General features: G+C 44.6%; 1 protein-coding gene across 1 annotated transcript in view; it reads left to right on the top strand.

The window, feature by feature from the left end:
- LOC106594365 (leucine-rich repeat-containing G-protein coupled receptor 5A) overlaps nucleotides 1–24,754 on the top strand; it is a 193,308-nt gene that overhangs the window by 142,084 nt on the left and 26,470 nt on the right. The window contains 2 exon segments of the mRNA XM_045700214.1: nucleotides 14,730–14,798; nucleotides 14,948–15,019. Of these exon segments, the coding sequence (XP_045556170.1) occupies nucleotides 14,730–14,798; nucleotides 14,948–15,019 (141 nt within the window).

Genomic DNA, 24,754 nt, shown 5'->3' with positions numbered 1-24,754 from the left:
TTATGGTGTCAGAGTAACACTCTCTTCCTGGTACCATCCTGGGTCTCCACAACAACAGGTGGTTTATGGTGTCAGAGTAACACTCTCTTCCTGGTACCATCCTGGGTCTCCACAACAACAGGTGGTTTATGGTGTCAGAGTAACACTCTCTTCCTGGTACCATCCTGGGTCTCCACAACAACAGGTGGTTTATGGTGTCAGAGTAACACTCTCTTCCTGGTACCATCCTGGGTCTCCACAACAACAGGTGGTTTATGGTGTCAGAGTAACACTCTCTTCCTGGTACCATCCTGGGTCTCCACAACAACAGGTGGTTTATGGTGTCAGAGTAACACTCTCTTCCTGGTACCATCCTGGGTCTCCACAACAACAGGTGGTTTATGGTGTCAGAGTAACACTCTCTTCCTGGTACCATCCTGGGTCTCCACAACAACAGGTGGTTTATGGTGTCAGAGTAACACTCTCTTCCTGGTACCATCCTGGGTCTCCACAACAACAGGTGGTTTATGGTGTCAGAGTAACACTCTCTTCCTGGTACCATCCTGGGTCTCCACAACAACAGGTGGTTTATGGTGTCAGAGTAACACTCTCTTCCTGGTACCATCCTGGGTCTCCACAACAACAGGTGGTTTATGGTGTCAGAGTAACACTCTCTTCCTGGTACCATCCTGGGTCTCCACAACAACAGGTGGTTTATGGTGTCAGAGTAACACTCTCTTCCTGGTACCATCCTGGGTCTCCACAACAACAGGTGGTTTATGGTGTCAGAGTAACACTCTCTTCCTGGTACCATCCTGGGTCTCCACAACAACAGGTGGTTTATGGTGTCAGAGTAACACTCTCTTCCTGGTACCATCCTGGGTCTCCACAACAACAGGTGGTTTATGGTGTCAGAGTAACACTCTCTTCCTGGTACCATCCTGGGTCTCCACAACAACAGTTAGTTTATGGTGTCAGAGTAACACTCTCTTCCTGGTACCATCCTGGGTCTCCACAACAACAGGTGGTTTATGGTGTCAGAGTAACACTCTCTTCCTGGTACCATCCTGGGTCTCCACAACAACAGGTGGTTTATGGTGTCAGAGTAACACTCTCTTCCTGGTACCATCCTGGGTCTCCACAACAACAGGTGGTTTATGGTGTCAGAGTAACACTCTCTTCCTGGTACCATCCTGGGTCTCCACAACAACAGGTGGTTTATGGTGTCAGAGTAACACTCTCTTCCTGGTACCATCCAAAACAACATGGAAAACTAACTGCCCATGGTAGAAATATTTCAAATATGTTTTATTAAAGAGCGGAGTTATAGCTCTATGCAGAATACATACTCTGTGAGTATATTATGCTCCATTTTAGTGCTACGTAAATTACATCATTTAGAAAGAAAGAAAGAAAATAAGAGAGAAAGAGAGAGAAAGAGAAAAGGAAAGAAAGTAGGGCATATACCTTTACTGTAGAACAACATGGAAAGACCTCTGCTCTGGTAGAAATATGAATACTGTAGTGTACCTTTGAAAACACTGCCTGGCTTAGTAGTACTGCGTTTATTTAGCAAAACACTGCCTGGCTTAGTAGTACTGCGTTTATTTAGCAAAACACTGCCTGGCTTAGTAGTACTGCGTTTATTTAACGAAACACTCCCTGGCTTAGTAGTACTGTGTTTATTTAACGAAACACTCCCTGGCTTAGTAGTACTGTGTTTATTTAACGAAACACTTCCTGGCTTAGTAGTACTGCGTTTATTTAACGAAACACTTCCTGGCTTAGTAGTACTGTGTTTATTTAACGAAACACTCCCTGGCTTAGTAGTACTGTGTTTATTTAACGAAACACTGCCTGGCTTAGTAGTACTGTGTTTATTTATCGAAACACTGCCTGGCTTAGTAGTACTGTGTTTATTTAACGAAACACTGCCTGGCTTAGTAGTACTGTGTTTATTTAACGAAACACTGCCTGGCTTAGTAGTACTGTGTTTATTTAACGAAACACTGCCTGGCTTAGTAGTACTGTGTTTATTTAACGAAACACTGCCTGGCTTAGTAGTACTGTGTTTATTTAACGAAACACTGCCTGGCTTAGTAGTACTGTGTTTATTTAACGAAACACTGCCTGGCTTAGTAGTACTGTGTTTATTTAACGAAACACTGCCTGGCTTAGTAGTACTGTGTTTATTTAACGAAACACTGCCTGGCTTAGTAGTACTGTGTTTATTTAACGAAACACTGCCTGGCTTAGTAGTACTGTGTTTATTTAATATCAAAGTCATGACGAGGTTCTGTTTCTGTTTAATTAACCCAGCCGCAAATATGACCACGTTTACATAACAGATATCTGTGTGAGGGAATTAAACAAAACTAAAATCCACATGATATTCTCCATCTGATCTCTAGAACCTGAGTTCTAACACACAGACATTATATTCTCCATCTGAACTCTAGAACCTGAGTTCTAACACACAGACATGATATTCTCCATCTGATCTCCAGAACCTGAGTTCTAACACACAGACATTATATTCTCCGTCTGATCTCTAGAACCTGAGTTCTAACACACAGACATGATATTCTCCATCTGATCTCTAGAACCTGAGTTCTAACACACAGACATTATATTCTCCATCTGATCTCTAGAACCTGAGTTCTGACACACAGACATTATATTCTCCATCTGATCTCTAGAACCTGAGTTCTAACACACAGACATGATATTCTCCATCTGATCTCTAGAACCTGAGTTCTAACACACAGACATTATATTCTCCATCTGATCTCTAGAACCTGAGTTCTAACACACAGACATGATATTCTCCATCTGATCTCTAGAACCTGAGTTCTAACACACAGACATGATATTCTCCGTCTGATCTCTAGAACCTGAGTTCTAACACACAGACATGATATTCTCCATCTGATCTCTAGAACCTGAGTTCTAACACACAGACATGATATTCTCCATCTGAACTCTAGAACCTGAGTTCTAACACACAGACATTATATTCTCCGTCTGATCTCTAGAACCTGAGTTCTAACACACAGACATGATATTCTCCATCTGATCTCTAGAACCTGATTTCTAACACACAGACATTATATTCTCCATCTGAACTCTAGAACCTGAGTTCTAACACACAGACATGATATTCTCCATCTGATCTCTAGAACCTGAGTTCTAACACACAGACATGATATTCTCCATCTGATCTCTAGAACCTGAGTTCTAACACACAGACATGATATTCTCCATCTGATCTCTAGAACCTGAGTTCTAACACACAGACATTATATTCTCCATCTGATCTCTAGAACCTGAGTTCTAACACACAGACATTATATTCTCCATCTGATCTCTAGAACCTGAGTTCTAACACACAGACATGATATTCTCCATCTGATCTCTAGAACCTGAGTTCTAACACACAGACATGATATTCTCCATCTGATCTCTAGAACCTGAGTTCTAACACACAGACATGATATTCTCCATCTGATCTCTAGAACCTGAGTTCTAACACACAGACATGATATTCTCCATCTGATCTCTAGAACCTGAGTTCTAACACACAGACATGATATTCTCCATCTGATCTCTAGAACCTGAGTTCTAACACACAGACATTATATTCTCCATCTGAACTCTAGAACCTGAGTTCTAACACACAGACATGATATTCTCCATCTGATCTCTAGAACCTGAGTTCTAACACACAGACATTATATTCTCCATCTGAACTCTAGAACCTGAATTCTAACACACAGACATGATATTCTCCATCTGATCTCTAGAACCTGAGTTCTAACACACAGACATGATATTCTCCATCTGATCTCTAGAACCTGAGTTCTAACACACAGACATGATATTCTCCATCTGCTCTTTAGAACCTGAGTTCTAACACACAGACATGATATTCTCCATCTGAACTCTAGAACCTGAGTTCTAACACACAGACATGATATTCTCCATCTGAACTCTAGAACCTGAGTTCTAACACACAGACATGATATTCTCCATCTGATCTCTAGAACCTGAGTTCTAACACACAGACATGATATTCTCCATCTGATCTCTAGAACCTGAGTTCTAACACACAGACATGATATTCTCCATCTGATCTCTAGAACCTGAGTTCTAACACACAGACATGATATTCTCCATCTGATCTCTAGAACCTGAGTTCTAACACACAGACATGATATTCTCCATCTGATCTCTAGAACCTGAGTTCTAACACACAGACATGATATTCTCCATCTGATCTCTAGAACCTGAGTTCTAACACACAGACATTATATTCTCCATCTGAACTCTAGAACCTGAGTTCTAACACACAGACATGATATTCTCCATCTGATCTCTAGAACCTGAGTTCTAACACACAGACATGATATTCTCCATCTGATCTCTAGAACCTGAGTTCTAACACACAAATGCCCGTTATTCATATGGAAAGGGTTCTATGTCCTTCCTGCTGCAGTGTGTCTATGTATCTCTGTCGTTGTTCCAAATGAACCTATTCCCTGTATAGTGCACTACTTTTGACCAGAGTCCTATTAGGCCCTGGTCAAAAGTAGTGCACTCTAAAGGGAATAAGGTGCCATTTGTTGATGCCGATTCTGACTCTGTGTGTGGTCGTTGTGAGCAGGGCTCTGTAATAATTGCTGTCCACTTTATATAATGTTTACATACCCTACATTACTCATCTCATATGTATATACTGTACTCTATACCATCTTCTGCATCTTGCCTATGTGGTTCGGCCATCGCTCATCCATATATTTATATGTACATATTCTTGTTCATTCCTTTACACTTGTGTGTATAAGGTAGTTGTTGTGAAATTGTTAGATTACTTGTTAGATTACTTGTTAGATATTACTGTACTGTCGGAACTAGAAGCACGAGCATTTCGCTACACTCACATTAACATCTGCTAACCATGTGTATGTGACCAATACAATTTGATTTGATTAGATTTTTCCATACAAACGACCAAACGAACGACCGGCATACACATGTTCTCCCAATGTTTAACTATATTAGAGACAACCTTCTGGCAGGGTGCAACAGGATATCTATGTATGCAGCATGCCAGCAGCACAGATTTCTACTACTGAACCCTGACCACTCCTGCTGGAGAGATGCACAGGCTGACCAAGCAACCAAACAACCTCCCACGAACTAGGGGGACTGGGAGCCCAAGCCATGATTAGCTCTTAATCCTAGGGGCCACTCTCTGTCCAAATGGTGTCTTGAATCTAGGGGCCACTCTCTGTCCAAATGGTTTGTTAACCCTAGGGGCCACTCTCTGTCCAAATGGTGTCTTAATCCTAGGGGGGCCACTCTCTGTCCAAATGGTGTCTTAATCCTAGGGGCCACTCTTTGTCCAAATAGTGTCTTAGTCCTAGGGGCCACTCTCTGTCCAAATGGTGTCTTAGTCCTAGGGGCCACTCTCTGTCCAAATGGTGTCTAAATCCTAGGGGCCACTCTCTGTCCAAATGGTGTCTTAGTCCTAGGGGCCACTCTCTGTCCAAATGGTGTCTTAGTCCTAGGGGCCACTCTCTGTCCAAATGGTGTCTTAGTCCTAGGGGCCACTCTCTGTCCAAATGGTGTCTTAGTCTAAGGGGGGCCACTCTCTGTCCAAATGGTGTCTTAGTCCTAGGGGCCACTCTGTCCAAAGGGTGTCTTAGTCCTAGGGGCCAGAGATAAAGAGATATCGACCCAACCAGGTTTTTCCCATGACAGACAGACAGACAGACAGACAGACAGACAGACAGACAGACAGACAGACAGACAGACAGACAGACAGACAGACAGACAGACAGACAGACAGACAGACAGACTGACTCTCAATTCAATTTCAATTCAAGGGGCTTTGTTGGCATGGAAACATATGTTAACATTGCCAAAGCAATTGAAATGGATAAACAAAAGTGAATTAAACAATAAAAAGTTAACATTAAATATTACACTCACACAAGTTCCAAAAGAATAGACATTTCAAATGTCATATTATGTACAGTATGTATAAAGTGTTGTAACAATGTGCAAATAGTTACATTAAAAAAGGGAAACTAAATAAACATGTTTTGTAATTCTTTGTGGATCTGTGTGATCTGAGGGAAATATGTGTCTCTAATATGGTCATACATTTGGCAGGAGGTTAGGAAGTGCCGCTCAGCTTCCACCTCATTTTGTGGGCAGTGTGCACATAGCCTGTCTTCTCTTGAGAGCCAGGTCTGCCTACGGCGGCCTTTCTCAATAGCAAGGCTATGCTCACTGAGTCTGTACATAGTCAAAGCTTTCCTTAACGTTGGGTCAGTCACAGTGGTCAGGTATTCTGCCACTGTGTACTCTCTGTTTAGGGCCAAACAGCCTTCTAGTTTGCTCCGTTTTTTTGTTAATTCCCATTAGCTAACGCCGTAATGCTAGCTAGTCTTCCAGGGGTCCAACACCCATTAACAAGACATTACAAACAACCACAATCAAGACTTCACACACATTCAGCAAGTAGACAATACAGATAATTAAAATACCTGACAGGAACACATTTAACATTCAGTTGATGCTTTCTACTTCCTGTCGAGTCATATGGTCTATCGCATTAAATGTTCTTTCTATTTCCTGTCCAGTCATAAGGTCTATCGCATTAGATGTTCTTTTTATTTCCTGTCCAGTCATATGGTCTATCGCATTAGATGTTCTTTCTATTTCCTGTCCAGTCATATGGTCTATTGCATTAGATGTTCTTTTTATGATGTTCTTTCTATTTCCTGTCCAGTCATATGGTCTATTGCATTGGATGTTCTTTCTATTTCCTGTCCAGTCATATGGTCTATCGCATTAGATGTTCTTGAATTGTTTTCTTGAAGGTTGATTTACTTTTTGCCTGAGAAATATGGATTGGTAAAGAGTTCCATTAAGCTATGGCTCTATATAAAACTGTAGATTTAAGTCGATTTGTCCTTGGCTTGGGTTGTTTTAGCTGCCCTGAATTTGCCTGTCTGGTTTGGTGGTTATGCATGTTGCTAATATGTACTAACTGGACTGAAAAAGACTGTGATTTTTTTAATAATATAACATTCCTAAAGAAAATCAGAAGACTAGATAGTAATTTGTTTTTAACGTAAAGCAATGAGAGATTCTGATGCGTTTGGATAATCATACAGTTAGAGAAATTAAGAGCTAATCTGGCTGCCCTGTTTTGAGTGATTTGAAGCTTTTTTATATCTTTCTTTGCTGCAGATGATCATATAACTGGACAGTACTCTAAGTGTGATAGGACCCGGGATTGACCATATAACTGGATAGTACTCTAAGTGTTATAGGACCAGGGATTGACCATATAACTGGACAGTACTCTAAGTGTGATAGGACCAGGGATTGACCATATAACTGGACAGTACTCTAAGTGTGATAGGACCAGGGATTGACCATATAACTGGACAGTACTCTAAGTGTGATAGGACCAGGGATTGACCATATAACCGGACAGTACTCTAAGTGTGATAGGACCAGGGATTGACCATATAACTGGACAGTACTCTAAGTGTTATAGGACCAGGGATTGACCATATAACTGGACAGTACTCTAAGTGTTATAGGACCAGGGATTGACCATATAACTGGACAGTACTCTAAGTGTGATAGGACCAGGGATTGACCATATAACTGGACAGTACTCTAAGTGTGATAGGACCAGGGATTGACCATATAACTGGACAGTACTCTAAGTGTTATAGGACCAGGGATTGACCATATAACTGGACAGTACTCTAAGTGTGATAGGACCAGGGATTGACCATATAACTGGACAGTACTCTAAGTGTTATAGGACCAGGGATTGACCATATAACTGGACAGTACTCTAAGTGCGATAGGACCCGGGATTGACAATATAACTGGACAGTACTCTAAGTGTGATAGGACCAGGGATTGACCATATAACTGGACAGTACTCTAAGTGTGATAGGACCAGGGATTGACCATATAACTGGACAGTATTCTAAGTGTGATAGGACCAGGGATTGACCATATAACTGGACAGTACTCTAAGTGTGATAGGACCAGGGATTGACCATATAACTGGACAGTACTCTAAGTGTGATAGGACCAGGGATTGACCATATAACTGGACAGTACTCTAAGTGTGATAGGACCAGGGATTGACCATATAACTGGACAGTCCTCTAAGTGTGATAGGATCAGGGATTGACCATATAACTGGACAGTACTCTAAGTGTGATAGGACCAGGGATTGACCATATAACTGGACAGTACTCTAAGTGTGATAGGACCAGGGATTGACCATATAACTGGACAGTACTCTAAGTGTGATAGGACCAGGGATTGACCATATAACTGGACAGTACTCTAAGTGTGATAGGACCAGGGATTGACCATATAACTGGACAGTACTCTAAGTGTGATAGGACCAGGGATTGACCATATAACTGGACAGTACTCTACGTGTGATAGGACCAGGGATTGACCATATAACTCTAAGTGTGATAGGACCAGGGACCAGGACCCTCTTGCAAAAGAGATTTAAAATCTTAATGAGTCCTTCCTGGTTAAATAAAAATTAAATAAATTGTAGAGTCATCAGCATACATGACCACTCTTTCTTTGTTCATTACTGAAGGTAAATCATTAGTAAAGACAGTAGAGAAGTGGGCCTAGGCAACTTCCTTGAGGAACACCACAGTGTATATCTTTACTGTTTGAAAAGCTACCATTAAAGAACACTTTTTGCCTTCTCCTGGATAGATAACTTTCCATCCAGGATAGAGCTGCATACTTAAAAGCATAACATTTGAGTTGACCTAGCAACAGTTCATGATCAATTACATCAAAAGCAGCACTGCAATCTAGCAACACTACACCAACTAACTTCCTGTCATCCATACTCTTTAACCAATCATCTGTCATTTGTGCTAAGGCCGTACTCGTAGAATGCCCTTCTTTATATGCATGCTGGAAACCCGTTATCAGACCATTACATGAGAAAAAATCCTTGATTTGTACAGATACAATTTTTTCCAATCATTTATTTAACACAGGCAGCAAGCTTATATGACGACTATAAGGACCAGTGAATGCAGATTTTTTTTATCCTTAGGTAGTGAAATAACCTTTGACTCTTTCCAGACTTCTGGGAACACCCCATACATCAAGCACTTATTAAAAATATGAGCGATTGGGGTTGATATTTGGTTAGCTGTAACTCTAAGAAATTTGGCGTCAAGATTATCTGTACCAGGTGACTTCCGTCATCCGAAAGAGACAACAGCATCCTTTCTACCTCTTCCCGTTCTACTTGGTGAAATTCGAACATGCTGCGTCTCCTTCACGATACATTCTGTTATAAGGCTATATGACATGGAACCATCAGTTGGAATCACAGCATTCCTCATCTTGTCCACTTTGCCTGTAAAATATTAATGAAAGTAATTTGCGATGTCATGTGGATTTGTAATAAATATACCCTCTGATTCAACAAAAGATGCGGACGTTTTCGAATTCCTACCTAGATTTCTTAATTTACAATAACTTTGCTTATCAAACAGAGTGCCAGATTTATCTGGTACTTTTTTTGGCATCATAACATTGAATCATTACATTTCTCAGCTCAACATCAATCCATGTTGCATCGTTTGACCTCAAAGTGCATTTTCTTAAAGGGGAGTGCTTATCAGCTATACTCATGAATAATTTCATATACAAACTTAGTGACATTTCAGGATCATCCTTACTACACACGTCTAGCCAATGCACATTCTTAATCTCATCCACAAATGAGTCCTGATTGAACCCTCTGTAGGACCTTGGGTAGATTACCTTAGAGCCAGCCTTTGGTATTTTAGTTTTCCTAGTGAGTGCAACCAACTTATGGTCACTACAACCTAGTGCCACTGATACAGCTTTAGAACAATGTTCAGCCATGTTAGTAAAAATGTGATCCATACAAGTTGATGATGTGATACCGAACCTATTGGTGAACGTTCTGGTTGATAATGTCATAACTTTTCATCAGATACCTTATCCAACATTTCACAAATGACATCAAGATATTTGACATCAGCACTAGGTGGCCTATAGCAGCAACCAACTACTATAGGTTTTAAATGTGTTAAATACACTTGTACCCATAGAGCCTCTAATCCATTCAACATTAAGTCCTTACGTTGTTTTTGCTGGAATATGATTCTGGATGTAAACTGCAACTTCACCCCCATATCTATTTCTGTCCCTCCTGAACATATTGTCTCCATGTATAGAGATCTCAGCATCCTCAAAAGAAGAGTCCAAGTGAGTCTCTGATATTGCCAATACATGAATATAGTTTGACTGCACTAGACAGCATATTCATGAATTTTGTTCCTTAAACTGCATATATAAACAATACTGTGCTGCCATATTCATTGACCTGGCCAAAGCTTTTGACTCTGTTAATCACCACATCCTCATCGGCAGACTCAGTAGCCTTGGTTTCTCAAACGATTGCGTCGCCTGGTTCACCAACTACCTCTCTGATAGAGTTCAGTGTGTCATATCGGAGGGCCTGCTGTCCGGACCTCTGGCAGTCTCTATGGGGGTACCACAGGGTTCAATTCTTGGGCCAACTCTTTTCTCTGTATACATCAATGATGTCGCTCTTGCAGCTGGTGAGTCTCTGATCCACCTCTACGCAGACGACACCATTCTGTATACTTCTGGCCCTTCTTTGGACACTGTGTTAACAACCCTCCAGACGAGCTTCAATGCCATACAACTCTCCTTCCGTGGTCTCCAACTGCTCCTAAATACAAGTAAAACTAAATGCATGCTCTTCAACCGATCGCTGCCTGCACCTGCCCGCCTGTCCAGCATCACTTCTCTGGACGGTTCTGACTTAGAATTTGTGGAAAACTACAAATACCTAGGTGTCTGGTTAGACTGTAAACTCTCCTTCCAGACTCACATCAATCATCTCCAATCCAAAGTTAAATCTAGAATTGGCTTCCTATATCGCAACAAAGCATCCTTCACTCATGCTGCCAAACTTACCCTCGTAAAGCTGACCATCCTACCAATCCTCGACTTCGGCGATGTCATTTACAAAATAGCCTCCAATACCCTACTCAACAAGCTGGATGCAGTCTATCACAGTGCCATCCGTTTTGTCACCAAAGCCCCATATACTACCCACCACTGCGACCTGTACGCTCTCGTTGGCTGGCCTTCGCTTCATAATCGTCGCCAAATACAGTCCCCCCTTATCTCCGCTCACTGGTCACCATAGCAGCACCCACCTGTAGCACGCGCTCCAGCAGGTATATCTCTCTGGTCACCCCTAAAGCCAACTCCTCCTTTGGTCGTCTCTCCTTCCAGTTCTCTGCTGCCAATGACTGGAACGAACTACAAAAATCTCTGAAACTGGAAACACTTATCTCCCTCACTAGCTTTAAGCACCAGCTATCAGAGCAGCTCCTAGATCACTGCACCTGTACATAGCCCATCTATAATTTAGCCCAAACTACTACCTCTTCCCCTACTTTATTTATTTATTTTATTTATTTTGCTCCTTTGCTCCATATTATTTATATTTTAACTTTGAACTTTCTTCAAATAACAAATCTACCATTCCAGTGTTTTACTTGCTATACTTTATTTACTCTGCCACCATGGCCTTTTTGCCTTCACCTCCCTTATCTCACATCATTTGCTCACATTGTATATAGTCTTATTTTTTTCTACTGTATCATTGATTGTATGTTGTTTTACTCCATGTGTAACTCTGTGTTTTTGTATGTTGTCGAACTGCTTTGCTTTATCTTGGCCAGGTCGCAATTGTAAATGAGAAGTTGTTCTCAACTTGCCTACCTGGTTAAATAAAGGTGAAATAAAAAAATTAAAAAAAATATTCATGACAGTATTTATCTGTCGCTGTCTCTATCTCTCACTCTGTCTCTATCTTTCTCTCTGTCTCTATATCTCTCTCGCTCGGTCTCTCTCCCTCTCTCTGTCTCTCTCTCTCTCTCTCTGTGTCTGTCTGTCTGTCTGTCTGTCTGTCTGTCTGTCTGTCTGTCTGTCTGTCTGTCTGTCTGTCTCTCTCTCTCTCTCTCTCTCTCTCTCTCTCTCTCTCTCTCTCTCTCTCTCTCGCTCTCTCTCTCTGGGCCCACATTGAAGCAATTTCAATGTAATGGTATTTTCCCAATCTCTGAGTTTGTTTCACTGTGTTGACGTTGAGGAGGGTTTGGAGTGCATCTGGCTAAACAGTGAGGCAGGCAGGCTGTCTGGTCTAATGCTCCTGTGATGCTGAACCACCTGCGCCCCAGACAGGGATCACTAACTCTAATAGAAACCAGGTGGAAGACCTGAACACAGACCACTCTGATGATGATGAGGAGGGAGGGAGGGAGAGAGAGAACAGGAGGGAGAGAGAGAACAGGAGGGAGAGAGAGAGAGAGAGAGAGTCGACAGACTGACAGACAGAATAATTGAAAAAGAGAGAAAATATAAATAAAACGTATAATTTATTCGTTTCGGTAACAGGATGTTTCGTTCAGAGTGTCTAAGGGCTCGCCATAGAAACTGAACCAAGTTGTCTTTGTTTGTACAGTTGTCTCTGTGTGTGTTCTGAGGAGAGAAGATGCACAATAGTCTGTCGTGGACTCTGCTGTTACCGTTGTGATGGTAACCTATATACCATTTGTGTGTTGTGTCTGGTTTTGTTTGTTCATCGGTTTGGTTTTATAACCCGTGACAGGGTGGAACGCAGGTCGCCAGTCAAAACATTCTCACAGTCCACTTTGTTTGAAGACCGGAAACACTGCCTTCACCTCCTCCCACCTCCTTCTTCCCCCTTTCATCAACACTGTATAAATGAAACAGGGGAGATATCATTTCAGACAGGAAAGAGAAAGGCCTGACATGCAGAGGCCAGTCCTGAGAGGAGACATGGGTTCAAACACTATTCGAAATAATTTCACATGCTTTATCTGGACTCGATTGAGCTTGTCTGTAGCAATGGAACCAATTGAAATGTCTCAAAAGTACAAACCCCGCCCATTATGGCATTCCAAGGCAGGCTAAAGCAAACGCTCAAAGTATTTTAAAATATTTCTACTACTGTTTGAACCCAGGTCTGCCTGAGGGCCTCACAGTCTAGCCTCACCCCTCTAGGGCTGTTACTAGGAGTTTACAAACAGGAAGCCTCGTTATGAGAAACACAGTGTTGTTTATCACGGGCCTATCGACACGGGAGGAAAACGTTAACAACTTTTCCATGAATGAATGGGTCCCTGTTGGATGGTTGTTGGTTCTATTGATGGACTCTGTAGCAGGAAGGTGACTAGTGGAGTATTATTTCCCGATGGTCTTCCTCTGAGACCCTGGGAAATATAGATAGTATCTGCGTGCCAAATGGCACACTATTGCTATTCTCTTTATAGTGCACTACCCATAGGGCTCTAGTCAAAAGTAGGTCACTATATAGTGAATAGAGTGCCATTTGGGAGGTAGTCTGGGTCTGGGTGGAACTCTCACACTGTCGGTCGGGTTAAGTTGAGTGGTTCCCTTCCTATTTTCGTCGACTATTGGGTGTTTCTGTTTTCGTCCACAATTGGGTGTTTCTGTTTTAGTTGACGATTTTGTGTTTCTGTTTTAATCCACTATTGGGTGCTTCTGTTTTAGTCCACTATTGGGTGTTTTTTCTGTTTTAGTCCTCTATTGGCTGTTTCTGTTTTAGTCCACTAATGTGTGTTTCTGTTTTAGTCCATAATTGGGTATTTCTGTTTTAGTCTTTTCGTTTTAGTCCACTATTGGGTGTTTCTGTTTTAGTCCACTATTGTGTGTGTCTGTTTTAGTCCACTATTAGGTGTTTCTGTTTTAGTCCACTATTAGGTGTTTCTGTTTTAGTCCACTATTGGTTGTGGGGGCAAACAAGGCCCATGTGACTGGTTAGTAGATCCCAGTTGATGTTTGCTTAGTTGAGTGAAACATCTTTGTGTTTGGAGGGTCTTGGTTTAAAATAGTGGGCCATTGTGAAGTTGTGTTCTCATGGTGTTGTTCAGGTCTGTCTGTCTGCCTGCCTGCCTGCCTGCCTGCCTGTCTGTCTGTCTGTCTGTCTGTCTGTCTGTCTGTCTGTCTGTCTGTCTGTCTTCTGTCTGTCTGTCTGTCTGTCTGTCTGTCTTCTGTCTGTCTGTCTGTCTGTCTGTCTGTCTGTCCTGTCTGTCTGTCTGTCTGTCTGTCTGTCTGTCTGTCTGTCTGTCTGCAGCACATCTCTATGGACGGTTTATGTCAACATGAACTGCCATAAAACAAATAATAAACTCAAGGACAACAGCTAGCTAACAGTGCAATAAGGCAGTACTGACTATACCCTATGGTCTGGTGCCCCAGACACAGAGTCAGCCTACTGCTGGACTGAGCATCCGTTTTAGTCCAGGAGTAGGAATAATTATGGGTCCGGGAAACCGGCCTGTTTTCATAGGATGGACATTGAATAAAAAGCCACATTAATTGTAATGGCATCGCAGTCATCATGTGTTTAATTCTTATAAATGACCATAGCAGGAACTCTAATCATGTCTCAATTTGTCTCCCTCCCTCCGTACCTCCCCCTCCCTCCGTACCTCCCCCTCCCTCCGTACCTCCCCCTCCCTCCACCTCCCCCTCCCTCCGTACCTCTCCCTCCCTCCGTACCTCCCCCTCCCTCCGTACCTCCCCCTCCCTCCTTCCCCTGACAGAGATCTCAACTACAACAACCTGGAAGAGTTCCCTATTGCAATCAGAGCCCTGAGCACCCTGAAGGAGCTGTGAGTATACATGTCCATATGTCTTTACTACCAGCTGTGCTAACGCTGCCCTGACCCCTTACCCCTGACCTCTGACCTTTGTCCTGTCCTCAGTCCACCCTCTGGTCTGCAACCTCCTTCAACCATCTGTTGTAATATTCACTTTCCAGGGGTTTCCACAGCAACAACATCAAGTCCATCCCTGAGCAGGCCTTCACTGGAAACCCCACTCTTCTGACAATGTAGGTCAACATAACTAACTACGCTAATCAAACTGCTGCTATTGCCAAGAGATCCCTGCCCACTTTCACTACAACCCATTGTCTTTGTGTGCGGGTGTGTCTGCGCATGGCGCATGTGTGTGTGTGTGTGTGTGTGTGTGTGTGTGTGTGTGTGTGTGTGTGTGTGTGTGTGTGTGTGTGTGTGTGTGTGTGTGTCTGCGCGTGTGTGCGTGTGCGCGTGTGTGTGTGTGTGTGTGTGTGTGTGTGTGTGCGCGCGCGTGCGCGTGCGGCTGCAGGTGTGGTTCAAATACAATCTGAAATCATTTTCTATACTTTTAGCGTTTACTCTAGTCTGCCTGGAGTGCCAGATTGGTGGGGTTTTTGTCCTTTTGACTATTCCATTAGTTCCTATAAGCCAGACAAGTTTAATCAAGTCTTTTTTAAATGATTTCAAATAGTATTTGAACCCAGGTGTGTGTGTACCAGGCCCTTAGATGTTGTTGTGCTATTGTGTTCCTGAGGGGTTTTCCTTCCTCTCCTCTGAGAACCAATCCAGAGGTCTTTCCTCAACCAGAACTCTTCTGGCTGCTTTGTAATTTTTCCATAAACGTACGCAGGCTGTTTAGAGTGATTATGTTAAACATCTGAACAATATGTGGTAACTTCAGTTTCACGAAGCGAGTTCGATGTGATTTAACATCGCTTGAATCGACTATTACAGATTCTACATATTCTATGATAACACCACCCACTGTCTCCGTTTTATTCGTTGATTGTGATATAGCAACTGTTCAAATCACATTTTTATCGGTCACATACGCATATTTAGCAGATGTTATTGCGGGTGTAGCGACATGCCTGTTACAGCTTATACGGTGTGATTAAAAACAAATATATGTTCCATCACATGACAGGGCCCTTATTCTTTTCATCAAACTACACTACATTACCAAAAGTATGTGGACACCTGCTCGTCTCATTTCAAACTCATCATGGCCATTAATATGGAGTTGGTCCCACCTTTGCTGCTATAACAGCCTCCACTCTTCTGGGAAGGCTTTCCACTAGATGTTGGAACATTGCTGCTATAACAGCCTCCACTCTTCTGGGAAGGCTTTCCACTAGATGTTGGAACATTGCTGCTATAACAGCCTCCACTCTTCTGGGAAGGCTTTCCACTAGATGTTGGAACATTGCTGCTCATCTGGGGGGTGTCACAGCTTTCTTCATCGTCTGACGATATAGCGAAATCGCTGTCGGAGAAAGTGTACCAATACGCAGCGGGTTGCGTGTTCAACATCATAATTTATTAAATGAATGAGAACACGTGAAAATAAGAAAACAAGAACAACGAATGACAGTTTCGCAGGCTATACCTAGCAGCGCAAAAAACAACTACCCACGAAACACAAAGACAAACACACCCTACTATATAGGACTCCCAATCAAAGGCAACTCAACACTCCTGCCTTCAATTGGGAGTCCAACCCCAATTAACGATACATAGAAAAACAACCCTAGAACCTATACCAACCACTAACACACCCCACTACACCCCACACAAAACCCCATAATACAAAACAAATATACCTCTGCCACGTCCTGACCAAATATAATACAACTAATACCTAAATATTGGTCAGGACGTGACATTACCCCCCCTAAAGGTGCATACACCGAATGCACCAACATAAAGAAAACCAAATACCAAAATAACCCCCTAAACTAAAGGGAGGGAAGGGAGGGTGGCTGCCGTCAACGACGGCACTGTGCTACACCCCCCCCCCAACCCACCTATATTGGAGGTGGCTCCGGTTCTGGCCTACTGCCCTCTAGACTGTAGACAGACTTGCTTGGCTTTGGACAGTAGGCAGACTCCTTCGGTTCCAGGTCGTAGGCCAACTCCGCCAGTCCCGGTCTGTAGGCAGACTCATTATAGTCACAGTTACTTATTTCTAATTTGGGATCGTAACCAGACTCACCCGGTTCTGGGTCGCAGGCCGACCCCCCTGGTTCCGGGTCGCAGGTAGACCCCTTCGGTTCTGGGTCACAAACAGACCCCTTCGGGCAGACGGGCCACTCTGGCAGCTCCGGGCAGACGGGCCAATCTGGCTGATCCGGGCAGACGGGCCAATCTGGCTGATCCGGGCAGACGGGCAGCTCTGGCGACTCCTGACTGGCGGGCAGCTCTGGCGACTCCTGACGCTTGGAATTGCGCCTGGTGATCTTAGACTTGCGGGCGACTGCTCGGCCATTGATACCCATTTCATGAGGGTCCAGACAAACAGTTATTGTGCTGACGTTGTTTCCAGGGGCAGTTTGTAACTCGGTACGTGCTTCAGCACTCGGCGGTCCCGTTCTATGTTTGTGTGGCCTACCACTTCGCGGCTGAGCCGTTGTTTCTCCTAAACATTTCCACTTCACAATAACAGCCCTTACAGGTGACCGGGGAAGCTCTAGATGGGCAGAAATTTGACGAACTGACATGTTGGAAAGGTGGCATCCTATGACGGTGCCATGTTGAAAGTCACTGAGCTCTTCAATAAGGCCATTCTACTGTCAATATTTATCTATGGAGATTGCATGGCTGTGTGCTTGATTTTATACACCTGTCAGCAATGGGTGGGGCTGATATAGCCGAATCCACTAATTGGAAGGGGTGTCCACAAACTTTTGTATATATAGTGTATATTCTTAATGCTGTGAGATAGGTTTATAAAAAATTTAAAAATCCATCCATGTTCTGTTTTTGCTTATTGTCGGTTTGGCGTGGAATTCCTTCATGGCCTCAGCGTCTCAGCTAGGAGAACAGAACAGAACAAAGTGTGTCCGTGTGGAGATATCTGCATAGTTGGCCAGCCAAAATAGCTTCACCCTGATCCTTAAATTCTGCTGATCTCTCTTTCTCTCACCCTCTTGCTTTCTTTCTTTCTCTCTCTCTCTCTCTCTCTCTCTCTCTCTCTCTCTCTCTCTCTCTCTCTCTCTCTCTCTCTCTCTCTCTCTCTCTCTCTCTCTCTCTCTCTCTCTCTCTCTCTCTCTCTCTTTCTCTCTCTTTCTCTCTCTCCTCTCTCTCTCCCTCTCTCTCTCTCTCTCTCTCTCTTTCTTTCTCTCTCTCTCTCTCTTTCTCTCTCTTTTTCTCTCTCTTCCTCTCTCTTTCTCTCTCCCTCTCTCTTTCTCTCTCCCTCTCTCTTCTCGCTCTGACTTTCTCTCTCTCTTTCTCTCTCTTTCCTTCTCTCTCTCTCTTTCTCTCTCTCTCTCCTCTCTCTCTTCCTCTCTCTCTCAATCTCTTTTCTCTCTCTTCCTCTCTCTCTCTCTCTCTCTTTTTCTCTCTCTTCCTCTCTCTCTCCCTCTCTCTTTCTCTCTCCCTCTCTCTTTCTCTCTCTCTCTTTCTTTCTCTTTCTCTCTCTATCTTTCTCTCTCTCTTTCTTTCTCTTTCCTTCTCTCTTCCTCTATCTCTCTCTCTCTCTCTTTCTCTCTCTCTCTCCCTTACGCCGCTTTTTTCTCCATCAACAAGGGTAACGATTTCAAATGTACCGCCATTTATTCCAAATGAGCTATTGGAGCGCGAGTTATTGCGCTTTGGGAAGTTTGCAAGTTCAATTAAAGTTGTCCCGTTGGGTTGCAAACACCCGGCGTTGAAACAGGTTATGTCGTTTCGGCGACAGGTGTTTATGTTTTTGGACTCACCGGAGCAGACTTTGGAGTTAGCGTTTAAAGTCAAGTATGACAACAGATTGTATACTGGTTATGCTAATACGGGTAGTCAACGGTGTTTTGAGTGTGGGGATGTTGGTCATAAGCGACATGCTGCCCGAAAAGGGAGAAGGCAGAGGGAGGGGCAGGTGGTCCTCGTAATGCCTGGGCCCACTGATGTAGGGAGAGGTGGGCCTCGTAACGCCTGGGCCCACTGATGTAGGGAGAGGTGGTCCTCGTAACACCTGGGCCCACTGATGTAGGGAGAGGTGGTCCTCGTAACACCTGGGCCCACTGATGTAGGGAGAGGTGGTCCTCGTAACGCCTGGGCCCACTGATGTAGAGAGAGGTGGTCCTCGTAACGCCTGGGCCCACTGATGTAGGGAGAGGTGGTCCTCGTAACGCCTGGGCCCACTGATGTAGGGAGAGGTGGTCCTCGTAACGCCTGGGCCCACTGATGTAGGGAGAGGTGGTCCTCGTAACGCCTGGGCCCACTGATGTAGGGAGAGGTGGTCCTGTAACGCCTGGGCCCACTGATGTAGGGAGAGGTGGTCCTCGTAATGCCTGGGCCCACTGATGTAGGGAGAGGTGGTCCTCGTAACGCCTGGGCCCACTGATGTAGGGAGAGGTGGGCCGACAGTGGTTGAGCAGCCACAAGCACCTGCTGCTGAGGAACAAGTTGTCCGTGTTGAGGGCACGGAGTTGCAACTTGTGTTAGAGGGAAATGTTATGCAGCAGAAAAATATTGTTGTAGAAGGTAAGGATGGATCTGAAGAGCCAGTTCCTCAGACTGGTGAGGAGGTGCCCACTACGAGTAATAGGGTACAGGAGGGGCTAGTCTCCCAGGTAGTGGAGGAGATGCCCACTACCAGTAATAGGGTTCAGGTGGAGCTAGTCTCCCAGGTAGTGGAGGAGATGCCCACTACCAGTAATAGGGTTCAGGTGGGGCTAGTCTCCCAGGTAGTGGAGGAGATGCCCACTACCAGTAATAGGGTTCAGGTGGGGCTAGTCTCCCAGGTAGTGGAGGAGATGCCCACTACCAGTAATAGGGTTCAGGTGGGGCTAGTCTCCCAGGTAGTGGAGGAGATGCCCACTACCAGTAATAGGGTACAGGTGGGGCTAGTCTCCCAGGTAGTGGAGGAGATGCCCACTACCAGTAATAGGGTTCAGGTGGGGCTAGTCTCCCAGGTAGTGGAGGAGATGCCCACTACCAGTAATAGGGTTCAGGTGGGGCTAGTCTCCCAGGTAGTGGAGGAGATGTCCACTACCAGTAATAGGGTACAGGTGGGGCTAGTCTCCCAGGTAGTGGAGGAGATGCCCACTACCAGTAATAGGGTTCAGGTGGGGCTAGTCTCCCAGGTAGTGGAGGAGATGTCCACTACCAGTAATAGGGTTCAGGTGGGGCTAGTCTCCCAGGTAGTGGAGGAGATGTCCCACTACCAGTAATAGGGTTCAGGTGGGGCTAGTCTCCCAGGTAGTGGAGGAGATGTCCCACTACGAGTAATAGGGTTCAGGTGGGGCTAGTCTCCCAGGTAGTGGAGGAGATGTCCCACTACCAGTAATAGGGTTCAGGTGGGGCTAGTCTCCCAGGTAGTGGAGGAGATGCCCACTACCAGTAATAGGGTTCAGGTGGGGCTAGTCTCCCAGGTAGTGGAGGAGATGCCCACTACCAGTAATAGGGTTCAGGTGGGGCTAGTTTCCCAGGTAGTGGAGGAGATGCCCACTACCAGTAATAGGGTTCAGGTGGGGCTAGTTTCCCAGGTAGTGGAGGAGATGCCCACTACCAGTAATAGGGTTCAGGTGGGGCTAGTCTCCCAGGTAGTGGAGGAGATGCCCACTACCAGTAATAGGGTTCAGGTGGGGCTAGTTTCCCAGGTAGTGGAGGAGATGTCCACTACCAGTAATAGGGTTCAGGTGGGGCTAGTTTCCCAGGTAGTGGAAGAGATGTCCACTACCAGTAATAGGGTTCAGGTGGGGCTAGTCTCCCAGGTAGTGGAGGAGATGCCCACTACCAGTAATAGGGTTCAGGTGGGGCTAGTCTCCCAGGTAGTGGAGGAGATGTCCACTACCAGTAATAGGGTTCAGGTGGGGCTAGTTTCCCAGGTAGTGGAGGAGATGCCTGGTACGAGTGATGGGCTGCAAGTGGGGAGTGATGAAAGGGACGTGTTAGAAGGAAGTCAGGGGTCTGTGGCCTCAGTTGAGGAGGAGCAGGATATGGATATCTCTATTGATATGATAGTAGCTGGTGACGACTCAATTTATGATCTAGAGGAGGTAAATAGGTTTCTGGATCAGACTTCTGGGAAATCTGTGAAATTGGCAGAATATTTTGATGTTGATAAGTTTGTGAGGTCAGCTGTGATGTTACAGAAGATGGGCTTGGGTATTAGAAGTAATAAAACAGAAAAGGCTTAATGTAGTTTTTCTACAGGAGACACATAGTGATGAGGAAAATGAGGTTGACTGGGGTATGTGGTGGGAGGGGAAGCATATACTCAGTCATGGTACTAATTTCAGTGCTGGGGTGGCAATCTTGTTTTCTTCAGGCTTAGGGGTGACTGTGGTATCTACAACAGAGATTGTCAAGGGTCGGGTTTTATTGGTCAAGGCAGAGGTTATGGGGTTTTAGATTTTTTGAATGTTTATGCTCCTAATGAGGGAACAGAGCGTATTGTTGGTTTTGATCAAATAAAGGAAACCTTAAGACAGTGTGACCAAGAGGGGTGTATGGTTTTAGGGGGGACTGGAACTGTACAGTGGATTTTACTGTTGATCACACCGCTGAAGAACCTAGGCAGTACACATGGCTAAAAGTTAATGAAGGTCGTGTCAGTGCAGCAAGGTTAGACAGGTTGTATGTATCTGAGCACTACTGTAGTAGGGTTGGAAGGTTAGACAGGTTGTATGTATCTGATCTCTACTGTAGTAGGGTTGGAAGGTTAGACAGGTTGTATGTATCTGATCACTACTGTAGTAGGGTTGGAAGGTTAGACAGGTTGTATGTATCTGATCACTACTGTAGTAGGGTTGGAAGGTTAGACAGGTTGTATGTATCTGATCACTACTGTAGTAGGGTTGGAAGGTTAGACAGGTTGTATGTATCTGATCACTACTGTAGTAGGGTTGGAAGGTTAGACAGGTTGTATGTATCTGATCACTACTGTAGTAGGGTTGGAAGGTTAGACAGGTTGTATGTATCTGATCTCTACTGTAGTAGGGTTGGAAGGTTAGACAGGTTGTATGTATCTGATCTCTACTGTAGTAGGGTTGGAAGGTTAGACAGGTTGTATGTATCTGATCACTACTGTAGTAGGGTTGGAAGGTTAGACAGGTTGTATGTATCTGATCACTACTGTAGTAGGGTTGGAAGGTTAGACAGGTTGTATGTATCTGATCAATACTGTAGTAGGGGTTGGAAGGTTAGACAGGTTGTATGTATCTGATCATTACTGTAGTAGGGTTGGAAGGTGAGACAGGTTGTACGTATCTGATCACTACTGTAGTAGGGTTGGATGGTTAGACAGGTTGTATGTATCTGATCAATACTGTAGTAGGGTTGGAAGGTGTGACATTACTCCTGTGGGTTTCTCTGATCACCATTTTGTTACTGTTGATATTCATTTGTCCCGTCCACGAAGGTCATCATCTTACTGGTATTTTAATGTTAAATTGTTACATGTTTTGTGAAAGGTTTTTGTTGTTTTGGGAAAAATGGAGGGTTACAAAAGGACATTTTGAGTCCTTGAGACAATGGTGGGAGGTTGGGAAGGCCCAAATACGATTATTTTGTCAACAGTATACTGCTCGGTCTCGAATTGAAGTCAAAGAGACTATCAAGGCCCTTGAACAGGACATCAAATCTATTGAATTGAAGCTGCTCACTCAGAACGACCCTGGAAAAGTCATGAATTTACAGGACAAGAGACATGAACTGAGGTCGTTTCTACATGAAAGAGTGAAGGGTGCCTTGATTGGGTCTCGTTTCGCTTCCCTCAAGGATTATGGATGCTCCTAGCGCTTTCTTTTTTAACCTAGGACAGTCAACACTACAACGTAAACAGGTGGTCTGCCTTCGTCTCCCTGATGGGAAGGTGACCACGGATGACAGTGAAATGCGTCAACATGCAGTGGATTTCTACTCTGCCCTCTATAAGGCGGAGGATTGTGACTCTCTGTGTACTGAACAGTTGCTACACGGTCTTCCTCAATTGGGACCTGAGCAGAGAGTCGCATTGGACTCTGACATTACACTGCAAGAGCTGTCCACAGCAGTTATGCAGCTCTCAACAGGCCGAGCCCCTGGCATTGATGGTTTACCATCTGAGTTTTATAAGCACTTTTGGGGGTCTATTGGGGAGGATTTTTATGAAGTGGTGTGTGAATCTTTTCATGAGGGTTCTCTTCCTGTATCCTGTCAACGTGCGGTGCTTTCATTATTGCCAAAAAAGGGGATTTGGCTCTCATAAAAAATTGGAGACCTGTTGCTTTATAAAGAATATAAAATTGTTTCTAAATGTCTCTCAAACAGGTTGAAAGAGTATCTGGGATTGTTGGTCCACAAGGAACAGTCCTACTGTGTACCTGACCGCTCTGTTGTTGACAACTTGTTTCTGATAAGAGATGTTTTAGACATTTGTAATCTGTCTGATGTAAATGTGGGTTTACCTTCTTTGGATCAGGAGAATGCTTTTGACCGTGTGGACCACCAGTACTTGTTTAAAACAATGAAAGCCTTTGGGTTTGGGGATGTTTTTTTGTCTTGGATGAGTTTACTGTATGCTGGGGCCTTGTGTATGGTGAAGGTGGGGGGTGGTTTGAGCTGCCCCATCCCCGTCCAAAGGGGCATCAGGCAGGGATGCCCAATTTCAGGGCAGTTATAAAGTCTGGCGATTGAACCAATGCTTTGTTTTTTAAGAGCGAAGCTTACTGGTTTCTCTGTGCCAGGTGTAATGAAGGGTCCCACAATAGCACTGTCTGCATATGCAGATGATGTGACAGTTTTTATTACAGGGGCTGAGGATGTTAAGGTTCTCTCAAACGCTCTAAAGGTGTATGAGGGGGCCTCCTCAGCTAGAGTCAATTGGGGAAAGAGTGAAGCGCTGTGGGCTCGTCAGCTTCAGATAGGGTCCACTCCACGGTTACCTGGGGGGCTTCAGTGGGGCAGAGATGGGATGAAGACTTTGGGGGTTTTCTAGGCTCTGATGTCTTTCAGAAAAAGAACTGGGAGGGTGTAGTGGAGAAAGTGTGTGCCAGACTGTCAAGATGGAAATGGGTGCTGCCCCAGCTGTCTAATAGGGGAAGGGTACTGGTAGCTAATAATCTTGCTGCCTCCTCCCTGTGGCACAGACTAATGATTTTACAGCCACCTGGGGGTCTGATACAAGAGCTTCAGAGGACCCTTGTCAATTTCTTCTGGTCTGGACAACACTGGATAAAAGCTGCAGCCCTGTACCTGCCACTACACGAGGGTGGGCAAGGCCTGGAGGACATTTCCTCAAGGATCATGGCTTTCCGGCTTCAAGCAGCCCAGAGACTGTTGTACAGAGACGGTTCTAGCTGGGTGGATACAGCCTATACATTGATGAGGAGAGCGGGCTGTTTGGGCTTAGATAAGCACATTTTCCTCTTAAAGCTGGAGGGGGGTGATTTGCCTGGCCTGACTACATTTTATGAGTCTGTTATGCAGGCTTGGAGAGTTTTTGTCAAGTCCCGTAAGGCCTGCACGCCACCAGGGATGTGGCTTTTTGAAGAGCCTCTTTTTCACAACACTGCCATCCAGTCCCGTGTTCTGCGTTCAGCTAGCCTACGTTCATGCCTGTTAGGCGTGGGGTGTACTAAACTGGGTCATCTGATGCGGAAACAGGAATAGATCGTTGGAGGAGCTGGGAGAAAGAGCGGGGATCCGATCATCTCGCCTACTGAGGAAGGTCGTCGCTGAAGTCTGTGACTCCCCTGCCAGTGCTTCATCTGCAGTATGTGACTCACATTTCCAATTGTGATCGGTGGAAGGAGGGTCTGGATTATGTGTTCCCTGCACTGATTGTTAGTGCTGCAGCGGGGGCA

This window comes from Salmo salar, chromosome ssa17, assembly GCF_905237065.1.
Source record: "Salmo salar chromosome ssa17, Ssal_v3.1, whole genome shotgun sequence".
NCBI classification, from domain to species: Eukaryota; Metazoa; Chordata; class Actinopteri; order Salmoniformes; family Salmonidae; genus Salmo; species Salmo salar.
Note: the sequence above shows the minus strand (reverse complement) of the source record. Positions and strands in the feature narration are given on the sequence as shown.